Consider the following 19,079-nt stretch of genomic DNA (forward strand, 5'->3'; position numbering starts at 1 on the left):
TAGCAAATGAAAACGTCATCAACGCTAGAACGAAACATATCGACATACGACATCATTTTATTAGGCAAGCTATTTATAGTGGTGAAGTGACGCTGACAGCTTGTAGTACAAATCTTATGTTGGCTGATTTTTTGACAAAAGGTGTGCCAAAGGATAAACACGTGTTTTGTGGATATGGTATTGGATTAAAATGATGTCGAGAGGGGGTGTTAGTGTGTGTGAATGAGTCACGTATATATATTGTAATGTGTACATCGCTTATGTAATGGTGACACCCAAACCTACTCGACCATCTGTTCACAACACTTGGTCGATAGGTAAGTGCACCAGTTTACAATATATAACTATCTGTTCACAACACTTGGTCGATAGTTCACAATCCGTCGGCGTCTGTACAAGAACTGAAGCTGTTATCCGGTGCCAAAAGCTTCGATTCACCGGAACTGTTCTATCATCAGAGACAAAGCTAGCGGTCTAACACTTTTCTGGTCCAATTGGCCGAGTCCCAACAACCTGCTCAGGACTCGGGTATCAAACCAAGGCACGGGTGTCTTTGTGTTTTAACCCCTATCCCCAAAGATGCCGACTTCCATTATCCTCTGAGCGTTCTTTACTCTCGCAGTAATCGTCAATAGCAGCTAATGGCAACTGACGCCAATTTGATTCCATTACATCCTCATATGTTAGAGTACAACGAAAAATTAGAATCTTATTTCGAATAACGTCCACTTGCCCACACTATTAGTCATAACTGGTGCGTGCGTCTTCGGAGTCCCGACAGACATGGAGTGGATACCTGGCGATGTAAAATTTTATCGATCGGAGTCTCTTTGCAAGCGATCTATGGAACAAGGACAAAAAGAGAAAAATTGTCCTTAAATCCCCCGGAGGAATACAAGATCACAACCCATGTCTCTCCAATAGCGATGGGCAACGTACAAGCTATTCTCGAGGATGTGTCTCGACGTCCACATATACGTCCATTGTCTGAAAATCCGCTGAAAACGACAATTGAACATTTCGTGGCGCAGGACAGGCAAAAGCGCATCAGAGAGTGTATTGGCACTCTACTAGCTCATTGATCGCCCTCCCGGGTATTCCCTATTGACATGTGATGACTGCGCGTGACCCCTTTTCGCGCGAATTGCAAACCCCTAATGGCCCCATGACCATTTTTAAAACCTTTCTCATTTCACTCAAACCGGTGGCAAGCAGGCCCGATAGCAGAACACCATACATCCACACCCCCAGCCATCGTCCACCACCATACACACACACCTCAACCCCATCAAAAATGACTAGTGAGACTGGGGTTGACAAGGTACGGGCAAAACTATTATCCCGAATTTTGCATATCCAAAACTATAACTGAGTGATGTTGACAGGAATTGATGCTGGTCATGAAAGGACCATCAACACTCTTCAAACGACTCAGCACTGGTGAATTTCGTAAACGATTTGAAGACTACTTGGAAAACAACGAGAAACCAAAGTTCCTCTACTTGGAAGAATATCTTCAATTGGCGTCCCGTGTCAATTTGAGTCGGCCTATCGAGCTGGTTAATGTTTCCGTGCGTCACGTGCAGATTGCGAAATTGGGGTTTTTACTAACGCTTGAAGTTGATTCGTGGAAATTAGATGACAGAAGACAAGGCGGCTTCAATCGGAATCTTTGTCAAGATTTTTTTTCCGGGTTTGAAGCTTGTTACAGAAGGTGAAAACACAAGGTGGGTCGCAAAAACATAGAGGTTTTCGGCGTGTTGATTTGTAAAATCATGGCTAAATTGATACATATTTTGATTCCAACAGTATTCCGTCTCTCAAAGTCAAATTGGCCGCTGATGTTGATTTACGAGTTGGGATGAAAGTGAGTCATTTTCGAATTTTGATTAAATTTTTTCATCGCGATACGTCACTATATACTCACAATTCCATATTTACGTTCAATTTTTTAGTCTATTGCTGAAACTCTCGCCACACAATACTTGAAAATGCGAACATGCGCTGAATACGAATGTATTCTCAACCCTGGTCGCACTCACATTGTCTTACATCTCTGCCCATATTGTCATGAAAAACTATGCACATTGCTTGATTGGAGCTCTTATACCCGATCCAAGAATTTGATTGAGTTTTACAAGTCTGAGAATCTCGATGCTGATGTTAATTGGGAAGAAAGTTTGTTCAAATATTTCAGTAAGTCACTGTTTGCTTTTATCGTATCTTACTTTAATTACGTTTAGTAGTTTGAAATCATGTTTTTAGACGATTCAATGAAGGCAACAGCATCTGTAAAACGAAGTCGTACTAGTGATGCTGGTGAATTCGTCCCAAAACCAGTCATCAAGAAGGCTAGACAATCACGATCTGACAAAGTTTCATACAGTCCTGAAGGAACTCCAGAGTAAGCTTGAACGGATTTGTATTTGGTACGGATTTGAATAACACACTACATACAGCAGCGTCAAACGATCAGCCAAGGAGTCCAACAATCCAAAAGCAGTTCGAGCTCGATCTTTATCTGCTCGTGCAACTCATGACAGCTCTGAAGGATCATCAGCAGAACCAAATGTCAGTGAAATCAAGTTCCGTGATGAAGTAAGTGATGTCAAGTTCAAACACCTTGAGTTCCTTGAAATCGTGATGAATCCCAAAAGACTCGAGTTTCCTGGAATCTTGAATCTAACTTGTTCTCCTATGCACACAGATCTGGGCATACCTAAAATCAAATGCTCGTGGCGACAGAGTAAACTGGCGCAACTTGCACTACTTCTTGAGCCAAGCTTCAGCATCAGTAGCTGACTTGGCTGCATCGGATGACCAAGTCTTGTCAGAGCAGGAGATGAAGGCTGATGCCAAACGTCACATGGCCCGAGCCAACAAGTGATGAAAATCTACCAATGTAAATAGTATCAGGATTTAGCAGCACGGAGTAGCAGGATATCAATGTTTACTTGTTGTCAATATCGTATTCACTACCTGAAATAAACGGAATTAGTGTATAACTTGGTGTTTGAACGTCTTAGAAGTTCAGCACAGTCTTTCAGCAAAGTTGATACTGCCCTTCCCAGAACGGGATTCTATAAGATGGAACAATTAACAGACGAATACTAGGAACCCGAAGCAACAACAACACGTTTCGTGCCAATGAGCAGAAACGAATACTCTGTCCTCAACGAGCATTCCAAAACCAGCCATTGAAGAACCACTAACAAAATAAAACCTCTCAATAGTTTTGAATAAGGTAAGAAGTGTATTGCATCTGTTCATGTGTGCGTGCAAAGGAGAAATCAAGATTACATGTTTATTGCATTTCAAAACGTGATACGGAATTTACCACGTTGTGGATCCTTTTCTTCATGCTCAAGAGCCATAGCAGTAGCTTCCTCTAGCGTGCGACGGATTTCTTTTCTGGCTAAAGAGAGTGTGTGCTCATCTGGTCCTTCAATCAACTATTGACGAAAGAGTATTGGGGTGGTTTAGGACCTTGAAAATATATATAGTCTCACATAAACAGAAAACAAACCAACGTACCAAATACAGCTTCCTATCATTTGGACCAGGATTTGTTCCGGGAGCGAAATACAATCCACGAGTAGTAATGGCAGCACCAGTACGTTCCACAATCTGAGAAATGTTTTCTTTATTGGTGACCTTCCATCTAGCTTTCTGTGGGAAATCATTGATTTCAATCTCCATGGCAAATGCTGCTTCAGGCTCTCCAGGTCGAGTACCCTTCTTGCCCGAATCGTTCAATATGGCTCGAGCAGCTAACCGTTGTGCTATAGCAGCTGCTTTGCGTCTGGCTTCATCTGGTGTATCAGCAGCTGTTATGGTTGCTTGTACCTCCGGTCTAAGACCAGTTTCGAGACCTGCATTACTAATTACGGGTATGGCCGGTGTGACGACAGGTGGTTGTGGTGATCCTGATAATTGTTCCTTCTTCATAGCTTCGACAATGGCAGATTTACCAACTGGTCGAGAACGGAATTTAAAGTCTCCATCATCTTCGAATATATCTTCCTCATCTGTTTCTTCGTCATCGTCATCAGCAGCTTCTTCACCACCATGTTCTCGTTTCTGCATCTTTTTGACTTGATCTCGTTCTTTATCCAGCTTTTCCAGACCTTTACCACCGAATCCACTGGCAGTAAAGGTAGCTTTACCATCTTTTACTTTGGCCATGAATTCGTCAGAGAGCTTTTGAGCAGCTTCTGGTATAGTAGCACCAGACATTTTCAGAGCCTTGACTATATCAACAGCATATCGATCTTGCTGTGGCGTTATAAATGTATATGCTTCTCCTTTATTGCCTGCTCTACCGGTACGACCACATCGATGGACATAGTCTTCCATATGATTTGGACACTCGTAATTTATCACAAGAGTGAGATTTTTGACGTCGAGACCACGAGCAGCTACCGATGTAGCAATCATGATATTGACATCACCAGCTTTAAAGTCAGCTATAGTCGAATCTCGATCCTGTTGATCTTTACCACCATGTAGAGATAGACAAGGATATCCACGCTTCATCAAGTCACGATATAAATTATCAGCGGCGTCATGCTGATTTACAAATATCAGACTCTTGGCATCTGCATCGAGGGCAGCTTGACGCCCTAGAATATCTAACAAGCGTACAAACTTGTCGTCCTCTTCAAGGACTTCCACATTTTGAGTCACATCTTTTGAGACTACCGATCGACCACCTACTACGATTTCTAATGGTTTGGTGAGGATTTTCCTAGCTAGCGCTTCCATTTGACGTGGAAAGGTAGCAGAGAACAAGACAGTTTGCCGACCAGGTCTTACATTATTTACAATCTTCATGACTTGAGGTTCAAATCCCATATCAAACATACGATCCGCTTCATCCAATACTAGGTATGTGACTCGTTTCAGATTCGTGACCCGTCCTGAGTTGGCAGTGAGCAAATCAATCATTCGACCAGGAGTACAAATGATGATTTCAGCACCCCGTTTCAGCTCTGCTATTTGATCTTTTATAGGTGATCCACCATAGGCACATACAGCTCTCAAATCCATGACTTTGGTTATATGTTTAGCATCTTTGTATATTTGTACGGCCAATTCACGAGTGGGTGTCATAATCAAGGCAATAGGACCATCTCCCTGTTCCAGAGGTCGTTGATCTTTTATATGTCTAAATAAGGGTAGAAGGAATGCCATGGTTTTACCAGATCCTGTTTTGGCAATGCCTATAACGTCACGGCCGCTCATGATGGCAGGTATAGATTGTGCTTGAATTGGTGACGGTTTTTCATACTTCAGACTACGAGTGACGACATTGAATACTACGGAAGGTAGACCAAACTGAGTCCATTTTACTACTGGTTTGGGAGGATTGACCCCTCGAATCTTGATACCATCCAATTCAGCTCGTAGCAATTCTACTTCACCAGGAGTCATAGCGGCCAAGTCCGGTGGTTCTACAAAGAAGTCTTTACGGATTTCCTCATAGTTCATAAGGGAATGATTTACTTGGGCAAAGTCCTTCTTCTTAGAGGCTAGTTGTTTCCTGACTCGTCCCATAATATCATCATCACTAGACTCGGCCTCTTCTTCTTCATCATTATCATTGTTGGTTTCTCCTTCAGCGACAGTGGTAGCATCGTCCACAGCCGTACCTTTGGATGCGATAGCTTTAGCATTTTCTTCTTCAACTACTTTAGCTACATCTTTATGCACATCTTCCATATATGTTTCGAGTGCATCGGTGACATCTTCTTGATTGTCCACGTCCATCTTCACTGCGACTGGTGTTTCATCCAGTCTGGGCAACTTTTTGGCTCGTCTTGATGACAGGCCTGACAAAACGTCGTCTTCATCATCGTCGTCGAGTGATACTTTAGGTTTGATTATAGTGGGTTTGGATGACGCCATGGGAGATTTGAATGTGATACTGCCCTTGACAGGTTTGCCTATTATACGACTTATTGGCTTATTAACTACAGGTTTTGTTGATACTGGAAGCTGTACTGGTGAAGCAGCAACAGGTGATTGAGCCCGTAGTTGTGGTGACGAAGCTCTTGATAATATTGGAGTCGTGGCCAAGGATTTGAGAACTGGAGCCATAGGGAGACCATTGACACTAGGAGAGGCTTTGATAGATTTGGAGTTAGTCAATGTCTGAATAATACGAGCGGATCTCGTCCTGCGCTCACCTAGACGAGATGTTGCATCTTCGTCGTCTTCGTCGTCATCCTCTAAATTCCAAGCTTTACGTTTACTATTGGCTTCTTCCTCATCTTGCTGCATAGCAGAAGCAGACGAAGCAGCAACAGCAGAGGCAGACTCGCTCTCAGCTTTCTGAGCTTCACGTTCACGACGCCATTGTTCCAATCTCTCTTTGCGTTGACGAACCTTTTCTTCATACGCATCCAGCTCAGGATCCTGTAGGAGAGTGTTGAATACGACATAGATGTACTTTAAATTATTTGATTTGCGATCACGTACCTTGACTACTGGAGCTGGTTCCTGGCGTACAGATGGTCCATCCGCTCGTGACGATGACGACTTCCTTTTTGAGCTCTTTACTTGAGAAGTAGAACAGGAGGAAGGAGCATCGTGGTTTTTTGCATCAGTGTGCATCGAATCTGAGCGCTGAGATGTTGGAATACCATCCATTACCGGAGGATTACTATTACTTCTTACCCCGTCTTCCGTTATGGGAGAGCCTACACGTTCACCAGGAGTTCTAGGCTGAGAAGACGATCTAGCATCCACATCCATTTCGTCCCGTAGCCTTGATGATCCTTCATCACGATGCCTTGATGATGAGCCTTCATCACGTCTTCTATCATCGTATCTGGACGATGGTCTTCTAGATTCATCACGACGAGACGACAGTTCCCGAGTACTGGAATCTTCAGGATATCGATCAGTTCTGGGACCGTCACGTCTTGAGCCTCGTTTACTATACGAGTCACCATCTGGGCGATGTCGTGATGACTGTTGTGATGTGTCGTAATCTCGACCATTAGTGCTTCTTTTATCTCGATGATCTCTATCTCGATCGCGTTCTCTATGAGAATCACGGTCTCTTCGGTCGTCTCTGTCATAGTCTCGTCTGTCTCTGTCTCTATCAGAAAAGGAATGTCTTGGTCGGTCGCCCATGTTGAAGCGAATCTATCAAAGTATAGTAAATATGAGGGGTCAAACTTGGAAGAGAATGTCAGAATGGTACCCTGCTTATAGTAGTTTGCTTTTTCCTTGTCAACGAAGGTCTCTTCCTTGTTCTTAGGCAATGCGATGATTGAAATTGTTGAAGAAAATTGGCGAGCTTTGAGAGCATGCGTAGCAAATTGAATAGGCAAAAGGAAGCTTCAAAACACGTTTATAAACGCGTAAAAGGCTTTTTGGCAAGAAGAAGTTGGCTCTTTACCCGCTCGCTAAGTCCCATTGAACGCCACAAACTCTCGTCTTTAAGAAGTCAAGACCATGAGGAAGGACATGAGCAGGACCCAAAATAGTCAGAAATGTATTTTTATAGGATACTTGGCATAGTATAATCATGTACCATACGCCCTCTGGGGGCAATAAGCATCAAGGAATCAACATCCCACATCCTAGACGAAACACGCTCTTTGTTGAGTCAAGCAAGGAGCTCGATTCACTATCATCTGGCGTCAAAAAGCAAACAAGACAGCATGCTGCTACAGATCTACCGCTAAATGTAAAGGATCTACTGGAATCTGGAGACATCATTGCATCAAAAGGACGACGAGAGGAAATTAGGAAACAATATGCACAAAACTCAAGGAGTCAAGTAATTGCAAATAATAGTAAACGAGAGAAATCTGCAGCTGCCACTGTCAGTGTCGAAGCGTTGAACATTCCTCCCGATCTTGTTCCAGAAGAGGACAATGTCCCATGTACTATCCAGGAAGAAGCTGAGGAACCAACTGATCCTAATCCTGTCTATGGACCTGTAGTATCAGTTGAACCTGTGCCTCCTGCTGTAACAGAGGCACCTCTCATTCCACAGCCAGAACCAATCTCGACTAGCAGCAATAGTACACCAGCCATCTTCAATAGCCATACTGAACCGAATGTGACAATAGATGTTGGTGATGATGATGAGAACATAAAATCAATCGACGACGTAGATGCTCTAATGAACAAGTATGCCAAAATGTTGGAAGATCGAATCAAAAAGTCGGCACATTCGGCCATATTTGAGGCGCAATTATCCAATTTCCGAAGTCAACATGGCCCTTATCAGAGTGTCATAGAAGAGGCAGAAGATGACTCAGATAGTCTAGACGTAAACAGGGAATCGGCAGCAAAACGACTCAAAATTGTAGATGACACTCCCCACTTTTGGGAACCAATGACGCACGAACGACATCGTCATCACGATCATGCTCACGCTCAATTTACAGAAAGAAATTATCCCGCAATACGGCAATCACGAACATCTGCGGTGGAACGACCAAAGTCTCGACCTCATTCGGCCATTCACCCATCTGTGCCATTGAGCCCCTCTCAATCACCAGTACACCCAATAGTAGTCATTACAGATGTAAATCGCGTGAATATGGAAGAGCTGCCTGGTGTTGAAGGTACTCGAGGTGGTTCACAGCAGGTTATTTTTGGCTGTTGCTGACATTGAAATCTGAATTATAGAATTATCGCCGAATACGCGTAGAGTTGAATTTGCAGCTCCCAGGCCTAGTAGGGCTGCATCAGCACGCCCGTCAGTTATGGATAAGGCGGCTACATCTGAACAGCCAACCAAACATTTCCGGTTTGCCAGTCAAGTCGCAACAGATCTACCTACTAGCTTGGTGGCTGAGTCAAGAACGAGACTCTTCCAAGGATCCTTGAGTGTCGATGGATTGGCAGTATCAGATAAGGATGCTGATTCAGCGTATGTGCCTTTTCAAGCACAGGTTAGTGCTCCTACAGGTATGTAAGGCGAATTCAAAAATCTCCCAGTTTTTTTTATAATATTGTCTTGCTATGGCCAGTAATTCGTTTGACGTAGACTGGAACAGCTCAGTAGCAGAATTGTCTGAGATAGGCTTTAATCTCAATGTAAGGTTTGCTAAAGCCCAATACCCAAGTCTCTCCTGGAATCTTTTAAACTCTCTCTCTCCGGCCTTGACCAAATTCTTGCCCAATTTCCATACTAGGTCGTTGGAGCCAAAATGAACGCAGTAGAAGCGGAATCATATCAGCTAGGTGATGGTGGCTGGACCATGGCCATAGAACGAGTGCGAGGCTCTACCGATGGTTCACCGAGTGTCTATATACCTGCACCACGATCAGCATCTCCTTCAGCTCGACCTTCAATGGTTCAACGTTTGTCGGCCGCTCGCCCTAGCTCTTCAGTGCGTCCACAGAATGACGACAGTATTCCAGATGCCAGCCGTCCTACATCTGCGAATAGTAAAGCTCGTCGAGTCTCATCAACTCGCAAGTCCGTAACATCCGAGCAAACATCTATACTGAAAAGGTCTGCTTCACCTGATAACTCTGCTATCAACACTACTGCGGAGAACAGGAAACGAGACTTTCCTCCACTTCCTCAATTGACCACGACCGTGGAGGAAAATGGCTTGTCTTCTTCATCGCAAGCATCACTTCAACCTGATTCACCCAAACCATTAGATCCAAATAATACTATAGCGAATCGAGGTCGTCCTCGTTCTCATAACAACACGATGGCACCATCGTCGTCATCACGTCTAGATGAATCCAATAGTAGAGCTGGAAGTGCTGGTCATCGTAAGAGAGATTGGTATCGTGTAGTGCATCATGGCCAACAACGAGATCGTGATCCAATGGAGGTTGAAAAGTATCCCAACTTGTATGATCCACCACTTGGTTTCAAGATCCCTGCGGAATTAATCGCTTCCTCTTTGCTCACTCCTGATCGCCTGGTATATGCAATGGAGACTGAATATGATGAGCATGGGAGAAGCAAAGCCCTGGTCGCTTTGATTTTGAAAGAGATTGGAGAATTGACTGACTTATTGCAGCTGACTGGTGGCCTGGGACCTTCTGAAGTGCCTTGTCGTCGAGGTGTCTTGTCTGCAAGTGTTGGTCATTATACTGATGCTATAAAGGATTTGAATAGAGCGCTTGGGTCTGGTATGTTGGCATTCCTAGATCTTTCGGCTTTTTTTGCCCATTTGTGCCTCTTTAGATCCTCAAATACATGACGCTCTATGGTATCGACACATGTTGAGATTGAAGGAAGGCAATGTAGCTGACGCCTTGGAAGATTTGGATACACTTCTGGACTTGGATCCTGATCATCTTGGTGCATGGAGAGCCAAAGCTAAATTGTGTCAGGAGACAGGTAATCGGCATTTTGGGACTTTTCCGAATAGTTTTTTGCTTCCTTCCTGTCAACACTATTTTGTTGTTAGATCGCGCAAAGCATGCCATTGTTGCCTACACCAACATCATTCGATTACGAACTGATGAGCCTGATGCGTATTTTCAACGTGCATTGCTCTTTAATGCTGAACATGTAAGAAATCTCTGGCGTCAAACTACTAAGACCGTCGTCCGTTGATGTGCTTTGCTTCCAATAGGAAAGCATGTACGCATCTCAAGATTTCGCAGTAGTTCGACGTCTAGACCCAGAAAATGAGACTGCCATGAGACATCTTGCTATTCACTCCTTTGAACGTGATCTTTACGACGATGCCGTAAAAGCTTTTGAAAAGTTACTTGAAGCTAATCCTGGTGAGGCTACATTGTACACCTATCATGGACGGTGTTTGGCTCATCTTGCCAAGTGGGAAGATGCTTTGAAAGTGAGAACTCGCTTCAAAACGCCTAGCGTATTGTTTTTTTTTGTGTTGACATCCTTCCATATAGGATTTCAATGAAGCTATTCGATTATCACCTGAAAGTGCCGATGTGTACTTCCACCGAGGCTGCTTACTACGTGATCGGAATCGTCAACGTGCCATTGAGGACTTTTCGATATCGGTGTTGATTGATGATACGAAAAAAAATGCCGATGCTTTCTTTCAGAGAGGTATCAATATTTTTATGCGCGATATGAGGTGGAATGGTTCTCCTCACATGAGATCTTGTTGTAGCAATGCAGTATGTGAAATTGGAGGAATATGATCTCGCTGTTGCTGATTACAAGCGAGGTGAGGACATTTCGGTGCGATATTTTTTCGTCTATAGGTTTACTAACCGGTTTTCATAGTAAATGAGATTGATCCACTAAAGGCAGTGGCACATCTGAATTTGGGAACGCTGTATCTCAATATTTACCGAGACCTGAATGAAGCTTTAGTGTGTTTTGGTCTGGCCATCAAAGCAGGTATTGCATTGATACATCCTCATAGTGCACTTTTTTGTCCGTTTGCAGCATCTCACCTGTTGTCATGTTAGACCCCACTTCCAAACGAGCATTGTTATCTCGTGCAGAGCTATATCAAAAGCTACATGCCAAATCTCACGTCGGTTCAAGAACTGAAATCACGAATTTGGCTGTTCCCAAACGCAGGGGCATACCCATGTCTTATGTAGATAGTGCCGTGGCTGATTACTCTCGTGCTATACATATGAGGCCGAGAGATCACTTATTGTATCTGTACCGTGGACGATTGCTCTTGCGCGAAAGGTAGGATTAATTAATACAAAAAGCCAGGTTTCACGAATTCTTATTATTTCTCACATCAAATAGTCGCATACAAGACGCCACAAAGGACTTCCAAACGGCATTCAATATAAACTCTTCCATTGCACAGACATTTGTGCAGAGATCTTTGGTCTTGTCCTTCCAGGGCAGATATCCAGAGATTTTGGAAGAATATGAACGTCGTAAAGAATCCGAGCATCTTGATGAGAATGCTTCAGCTTTGCTGACGATAGCCAAGACTTGCCAGAAGCTGGGTAATTTACCTAGTGCCATCAAATACCTCGATTTGGCCGACGCTAAATCGCCGCATGATCCAAGACTCCATTTCCAACGTGGCCTAGTCCTCAAAACCATGTCTGAATGGCCTCTAGCCGCAGCAGAATTCAAGAAATGTGTCATCATGGAACCACGCAATGCTAAAGCACATTATAATCTTGGGTTATGTTTATTGCGTCTGGGTGATTTGAAGGGACTGAACTATCTCTCTGAGGCGTTGAAGAAGGATCCAAAAGACTTTGAAGCTTATATAACTCGAGCTGCCTTCCAGTTTAAGAATGGAGAGCAGCGGAAGGCTATTGAGGATTGTAATTCGGCATTGGTGCTTGAACCTGCTAGTCTTCGAGCACATTTGTTGAGAGGGACTTGTTATTTGGTGCTTCATCAGACTAGTGTTGCGGTCAGAGATTTCACGAAAGCAGCTAAGATTGATAAGGTGAGTTGTGTGTTGTGAAATCTATCAATAATTTGCACCACTTCACATTTTCCCCCCTAGACATGTCATTTCGCATTTTATAATCGAGCGGTTGCATACCAGTCACTACATGACTTGGAATCAGCTCTGAGGGATTACAGTATCGTTCTCTTGCATCAGGAGAGACATTTTGTACGTTTTGATTTGACCGAAGAAACCGCACAAAGAGAGCGACAAATGACACTTCATCTTCACAGGATGCTTTGAGGAATCGTGGATTGCTATATTGGCATCGAGGTGATGCTCAAAATGCCTTTTTGGATTTGAGTAAGGCTGCTATAGGTTTCCCGAATGATGCTAGGTTGCGTGGTGTATTGGGATTATGTTGTCATAAACTTGGTAGACATGCTGAAGCTATTCATTCGTTTGATCAAGTAAGGTTTCGTGGTCGCAGTTGATCTTTTTTTTTGCACGGATATTGAGACCTCATTCGTTTGTCTCTGCAGGCAATCAAGATCGACTCTGATATGCTAGAGCTGTATATCGGCAAAGGCAATGTTCTAGCCGCCATGGCCGAAACATCGAAAGCCAGAAGAGAATATGCCCGAGTCCTACATGTCAAGCCACGAACACCCGCCGCAGCATTCAATATCGCTTTCACCTTCCAACAAGACGACAATCTGAAAAAGGCAGTCCATTTCTTTACTGCTGCACTAGCTCTAGATTCGAGTTGTGCATATGCATTAGATGGACGAGCAGTCGCACTTGTACAGTCTGGAAACCATATTGGTGCTCTTGTGGATTCCTCTGATGCCATCAGGATTGCACCGTGGAAGGCTGAATACTTGTCTAATCGTGGTGTTGTACATGAAGCCATGTGTAATCCTGCTGAGGCTTTGAATGACTTTAAGGTATGGTCTGTGATTGAAAGGGTGTTTTTTGGTGCTTGAGAAGTTTGACACATTTTATGTGCGAAGACGGCAGCTGAAAAGTCAAAGCGATTCAGTCTGGCATACTTTAATCTGGGGAATGCGTACCTCAAGCAAGGGTCTTATGAGAAGGCGATACAGTTGTATGGGAAGGTGAGGAGCTGTAGTTGGTCGAGTTTGAAGACGCAACAAAAGCACCTCTAATACGATCTCCTCAGTGCTTTGACTTGGATCCTACTGATGGACTGGCTCTCTTGAACTCTGCTATTGCCAAGTACCTTATACGGAGTGAGTGGCATCTTAAATATTAAAATTTGGATTAGGAATTGAATACTGACAACCATTGTTTCTCTAAACAGAAGTGCCAATGGCTCTTGAGGATCTTAACGTTGCAGCAGAACTCTGTCCCAAAGATGGAAATATCTTCTTTATGAGAGGGCATTTACTTGCTGAGCAAGGTAATAAGGAAAAAAAACTGGTTTCAACGAAGAAGATTGATTGGTTTGTTAACACCACTTCCAACGACTTGCAGGTAAACTGGAAGCATCAGAAGCCGATTATACAAGAACACTGGCTATTTCTCCCGATGCAGAGAAGTTCAATGCTCGTGCTGACGTGTAAGTCAATCATTTTGGAGACAAATAATACGTTTTTTTGGTGCTAACAATTCGTGTTTTGTAGAGAGGCAAAGGAGGATAAGGCATTGCTTTCTATGCAGGATTATCAGCATGCGCTACTGCCGGAAGATAAGTTTATGCCTTAACGTTGTACAATGTCAGCTTGTACATGGCTTCGATAAATGATTTTTTTTGGCATATCACAAACACCTGTAACAAACACGCATACGTTGACAAATACACACAAGTAGTCCCCATATGACTCAGTTGGTTTGCCTTTGACCTCTTATAGGAGAGCATGTACACATCTCAAGATTTCGTAGTGCTTCGATATCCATGGGAAATGAACCTGCCATGAGATTTTGTCATCCACTCCATCGAATGTGGCCTTTAAGAAGTTGCAGTGTCAAACCCTTGAGATCGATCCTGCTGAGGCTTAATTGTGAATCTTGGACCGTGTTTAGCTCATCGCCAAACGGAAAGATGCTTCGAAAGTACGAAGCCTTGTCTTGGCATGTTTCATGCTTGGTTTTGTGCTCACTCTCCTCCAAACAGTATTTTAAAAGGCACCACTACCACGAGATAAATTTTTGCCTCAAGGTATTGGTATTGTGCCAAATCAACTGATACATACCTCCGTTCAACATAAGGGCTTTTTTGGCATACTCAAGTAACAAGTACAGACACTCGGTTCAATAGACATGAGTGTTCTCGTTCTCCTTGTTTTCATAAAGTAAATACAAGTGAAAAAACATATCGCGCATCTAGCAACATTTTGGGTGAAATGAACAATGTGAATATACAGAGCAATGACCACCAGGGAGCAATTTTTCTCAAGCCTTCCTTCTATTTTGTTTAGCAGCCACACTAACTTTACGGCGCTTGGTGTTGTTGAAATCGTAGCCTGAAGTGCGAACACGTCCAGATCCACCATCAGATTCACCGTCAGCTTGAGCCTATACGTGTATAAATTTGATCAATGATAGCAAAGAACGTGCGAAATTCCATTCATGTGCCGACCTCTGATCGTGTGCGTTTCTGCAATCCTTCTCCACTACCAGCAGTAATTCCAGCCATATCTTCAGGACTGTCAACATCCATGTCATCAGGAGTGGGCGGAATGGGTAAGAGAGTAGAATTCGCCATCATAATATTTTCCTTTCCTGCTGCAGTAGTAGCACCAGCACTACCACCACCACCAGCAATGGCAGCACGAGGCTTGACATGAATATCTGGGATGCCTTCGAAGTTGAATTCATGCTTCCAAGCTTCACCGGACATCCAGTATTCACGTTTGGCGATCGTTGCCTTGGTGTTGACGTATTCAAGATTTTCAGTGGTGGCTTTAGGAGCTTTTTTGGGAGGACGACCACGACGAGAAATTGGACGTAATATACCATCCTTTTTAAGCAAGTCAATAATTTGGGTGGCAATTCCTTCGTCGAGGCCTAAAAAATAGAATTTGTAAGAGCTCTGGTCCTCCAAAAAACTGTGAGACTTTGTAGAAATGCAATACCTCCCAGACGAGTAGACAACCACGTAGGACTCTCACATCCTTCCTTCCATACAGCAATCAGGGCTCGACGGAAAATGGTCAATTCAAAGCAATGTGTCAAGGCACGACTGTCTTGACCATGTAGACAATGATAACATCGAATTTCGTCAGTACTAGCTAGAGCATCCTCCTGAGTCAAGAAACCAAAGCAGATTGCATGAGACCATGTACCACACTGACAGCACTCAATCATAATGCCTTCAGCCTGGTGATATTTGTTCGTTAAGATGAGCAAGCAAAAGAAGAGACTTAACAGAAGGCAATGACAACGAGCTATGACTTACGTGATTATCACAACATGCACAAGATACTTGTGCTGCATCAATATCCTTTGCATGAGCACATGAATGTATTTTCTTGGTAACGACTTTCTTTTTGAGAAGAGCAGCATCAACAGGTTTCTTGGCCCCTTTGGCAGGTTGTTGGACTGCTGTATTTTCATTCATATCGCCACTGTTGACACCATTTGTAGAAGCTGTCTTCGAAATTCCAGCAAGATGTCCACGAGTAAAACAATCTTGACTGGTTGTAGCCATATTATCAACAGTCACGAGTTCAGCTCGTGATCGAGTTTTCGTTGTCTTGGCATCATGCGAAGACGCAGTGCGTATAGATTCGTTATGACTGGAATGAGATTCAGATTCCATGTCATCATTTGCGGTTTCATCTTCTGACATGGCAGCTGCGGCTTCACCACCACCAGTAGGAGCAACGTCTCGAGTCGCAGTTCCTGCCTTCAACGCGGAGATGAGTTCTTGAGTGCCGACTGAACCTAAATTTGTGGTGGAAAGATTTCAGATCTAAGCAACAGAAAAAAAAACAGAGCATTGCACCGCTTCCGGTTCATGCAAAGCAAAGTATGCATACCGAGCTTGGAAACAGGAGTAAATTGTGGCAAAGGAAGCTGTTCAACAGAAGAAGCAACGCTTTCTGTGGTTTGGATAACAGGTGGTGGTTGTTTTTGTACCTGTTGCGTAGTAGACACCGGAGCTCCTGCTACTGGCTTCGAGACTGCATCAGGACTGCGTTGAGAGGTCGGAGCAGCGCTCTTAGCAGGAGCGACTTTGTCATCAGCATCCGTCTTCTTCTTCTTTTGATCTGACTTGGCAGTATCTGTCGGTTAATATGAGACACAGTCACCAAAACGACTCCTGAAACAAGATCCACAAAAGGCTTACCTATTGGCTGTTCGTCCTCTTCCATAATGAATTGACCTGCTTCTGCTGCTGGAATCATGGGTTGATCACCTTCAGGATCATCATGAAAGTATTGAAGGCGCAAGCTCAAACTAGGACAAGTGTGAATGTGAGGGGAAATAAAGATATGTAGCAAGTGACGATAAATTACGCATGATAGGCAGTCTCCACAGTGCCAACTCCAAGCTTCTCGGGCTTGTGCGTAAAGTAGTATGGCTTATTGTGATCACAAGCTATGAAGAATGGTGGTTCATAGTCTTCTGGAGTCACTTCATCATAGTCTAAAAGCCATCAAAACATGGTAAGTCATTGTGTAAATTTATTATCAAGAGGATAAGAAATTGCCAGCTCACAATATATCTTCATGGTAATGTTTGCATTGTCAGGAAGAGCCTACAAACAGGTTTTATTGGTAAGATCATCGAAACATGCGACGAAACGGAGGTTTCGTACACCCAAACTTTGAGTCAAAGTCAGCAATCGTCTCAACATTTCACTTGTAGCCTTCATGATTTCTTTCTTGGTCTTGAAGTGGAAGGGTTGCTTTCCATCAGTGACGAACGAGACATGAGTTTGGCCTTCCGATGGATATGAGAAGTTGAATGTGTAGGTTTCCAGTCTAAAGATGCAAGCATTTTTAGCAACAACAGGAAAAGGCAAGCATATTAATTTAATGACTTTGCTGAGTTGTGAGACAATGATCAGAACGTACAAATGCTCAGGTTCATCCGGATTGGCATAGATACCAAAGATTAGAGTCCGAAGATACTTTTTGTCCAGAGCGTCAAAGACACCACCATTCTATAAGCCCAATCATCAAGTCAGACGACAATATCTCAAATTCCACCAACGAGACCAACAATCAACAATGCATACCAGCCAATCAATCAAATCATCAGCCTCTTTGGAATGACCTCGTTCAAGCGACTTTAGCGACATTCCGTTCACATTCGTGTCTTTATAATGATCTTCTGCGAATACGACCCTCTGGAGAATTACTCAAGCATTAATTTCCAATGCATGACATCGACAGCAAAAAAAAAACATATGGAACTGCAATGATACCAAGTAAGTGATTGCACCAATAGTAGTGTTGAGCAAGTTTCGTACAAGATTGACACTCTGAGTCTCTGTTGGAGTATCTTGCTGTGCCTGTTCTTGACGCTGGCGCTATGAGAAATCACAGTATAATGAGTTTTTATTTAAAATTGTCGTCAAATTACCCAAAAAAAACTGCCAAATCTTTGATTCTTCATACCTGCATTTGGTGAGCCATGATGATCAAATCAATCTAGTATGAATGCGTAAACGCTGATGATGTAGTGTATGATACTATTTCAACCATAATTGTTGTCAGTATGAGAAGCATTTCAAGCTGATTTGCAACACATTGATTTGTGGAGCTTGGAGCTTGATGAAGCAACAATACCAAGAAAGGAAGACGAGAATCCTTTGAGTTATGGCTAGATTTACTTGATCCACGATGCCTGTTCACTAGTCTACTTATTGCATCCCAGATCGCTTAAGCTTGGTGCAAAGTCATGTTTGGAAGAGATAAACAGTGACTTCGCGAACTTTAGGAGATCATAGAATGACAAACACATCGCAAAACACGGTTAACAACAGATCCTTTCAGTATCACAGTAGTAGTATTCTATCATTTCAATATATTTAAGTTTTTTCTAATGCACACAATACAAACGTCCTTTTAAAAATGTCACCAACTGATGTGACCCATGTCTACTCCTTTTCATGGCGCCTCCACAAGAGGCAAAAACTCATTCTTGTTATCCCCACTCTCCACGTCTCTCCTTCCTTCAGGCTTCAATTCAGCACCTTCAATATTACTCTCAATCTTTGTCCGTAACGGAATGTGTTTACAGAAGGCCAGACAGATGACTCCCACAACTGCAAGTCCACACGAGATGTACCACAGGTCAGGGAAACTGGATGCGAAGGCTTGAGACACCATTGTTCGTTGAGAGTCAGGGAGAGATCCGATGAGTGCGAGATTAACTTGGCCAGTCGAAGTTATGACGGGAATGCGAGGGAGATTTAGGGAGTCTGTAAGTGAGTTTAGGTTTCTACATATTTGAGGTGTGTTAGTCAGAAGTAGCTCCAGGGCACAAAACACTAATCGAATTATCACGATGGTGGAATATAAATCACACTCAAACCCCACAGCAAACACAGTCACAAGCAAACACAATCAGACACTTACGCGACCCAAAGATTATTCAATATAGCAGAATCAACAGCCAACGCAACTACACCACCAAACGTTCTCATAAACCCAACGGATGACGTGGCGGTAGCAGTATCCTGAGGCTTAACGGCAGCTTGAGCAATCAGCACCAGAGCTATATAGGTCAAGTAGGAGTCAGCAAATGTTGCCGTTTGGTGCTGTGCCTAAATCGCAGCAATTCTTTTTCTTTGCTTCTCACATAACA

The 19,079-nt window shown here is 43.3% G+C and overlaps 3 protein-coding genes across 3 annotated transcripts; 1 reads left to right on the forward strand and 2 right to left on the reverse strand.

The window, feature by feature from the left end:
- Positions 1-3,314: 3,314 nt before the first annotated feature.
- Positions 3,315-7,140, reverse strand: SmJEL517_g05130 (uncharacterized protein; the record flags this gene model as incomplete). The annotated part of the gene is made up of 4 exons (XM_031171058.1): positions 3,315-3,452; positions 3,535-6,125; positions 6,189-6,417; positions 6,481-7,140. 4 exons carry the CDS (start codon positions 7,138-7,140, stop codon positions 3,315-3,317), a joined length of 3,618 nt encoding a protein of 1,205 aa, XP_031022926.1.
- Positions 7,141-7,537: 397 nt separating this feature from the next.
- SmJEL517_g05131 (uncharacterized protein) lies at positions 7,538-14,024 on the forward strand (the record flags this gene model as incomplete). The annotated part of the gene is made up of 20 exons (XM_031171059.1): positions 7,538-8,588; positions 8,653-8,934; positions 9,014-9,063; positions 9,162-10,122; positions 10,178-10,333; positions 10,404-10,507; positions 10,572-10,796; positions 10,861-11,023; positions 11,088-11,144; positions 11,204-11,320; positions 11,392-11,623; positions 11,687-12,353; positions 12,414-12,524; positions 12,590-12,766; positions 12,839-13,243; positions 13,310-13,414; positions 13,480-13,549; positions 13,621-13,719; positions 13,794-13,878; positions 13,943-14,024. The coding sequence occupies 20 exons, from the start codon at positions 7,538-7,540 to the stop codon at positions 14,022-14,024; spliced, it is 5,199 nt and encodes a 1,732-aa protein (XP_031022927.1).
- A 687-nt stretch (positions 14,025-14,711) lies between these two features.
- Positions 14,712-17,905, reverse strand: SmJEL517_g05132 (uncharacterized protein; the record flags this gene model as incomplete). Its single annotated transcript, XM_031171060.1, has 13 exons — positions 14,712-14,834; positions 14,899-15,326; positions 15,395-15,638; positions 15,718-16,205; positions 16,301-16,546; positions 16,612-16,721; positions 16,781-16,910; positions 16,983-17,022; positions 17,083-17,248; positions 17,342-17,430; positions 17,506-17,616; positions 17,695-17,799; positions 17,888-17,905. The coding sequence occupies 13 exons, from the start codon at positions 17,903-17,905 to the stop codon at positions 14,712-14,714; spliced, it is 2,298 nt and encodes a 765-aa protein (XP_031022928.1).
- Positions 17,906-19,079: the final 1,174 nt, after the last annotated feature.

This window comes from Synchytrium microbalum (genome assembly GCF_006535985.1).
Source record: "Synchytrium microbalum strain JEL517 chromosome Unknown SmJEL517_scf0043, whole genome shotgun sequence".
Lineage (NCBI taxonomy): Eukaryota > Fungi > Chytridiomycota > Chytridiomycetes > Synchytriales > Synchytriaceae > Synchytrium > Synchytrium microbalum.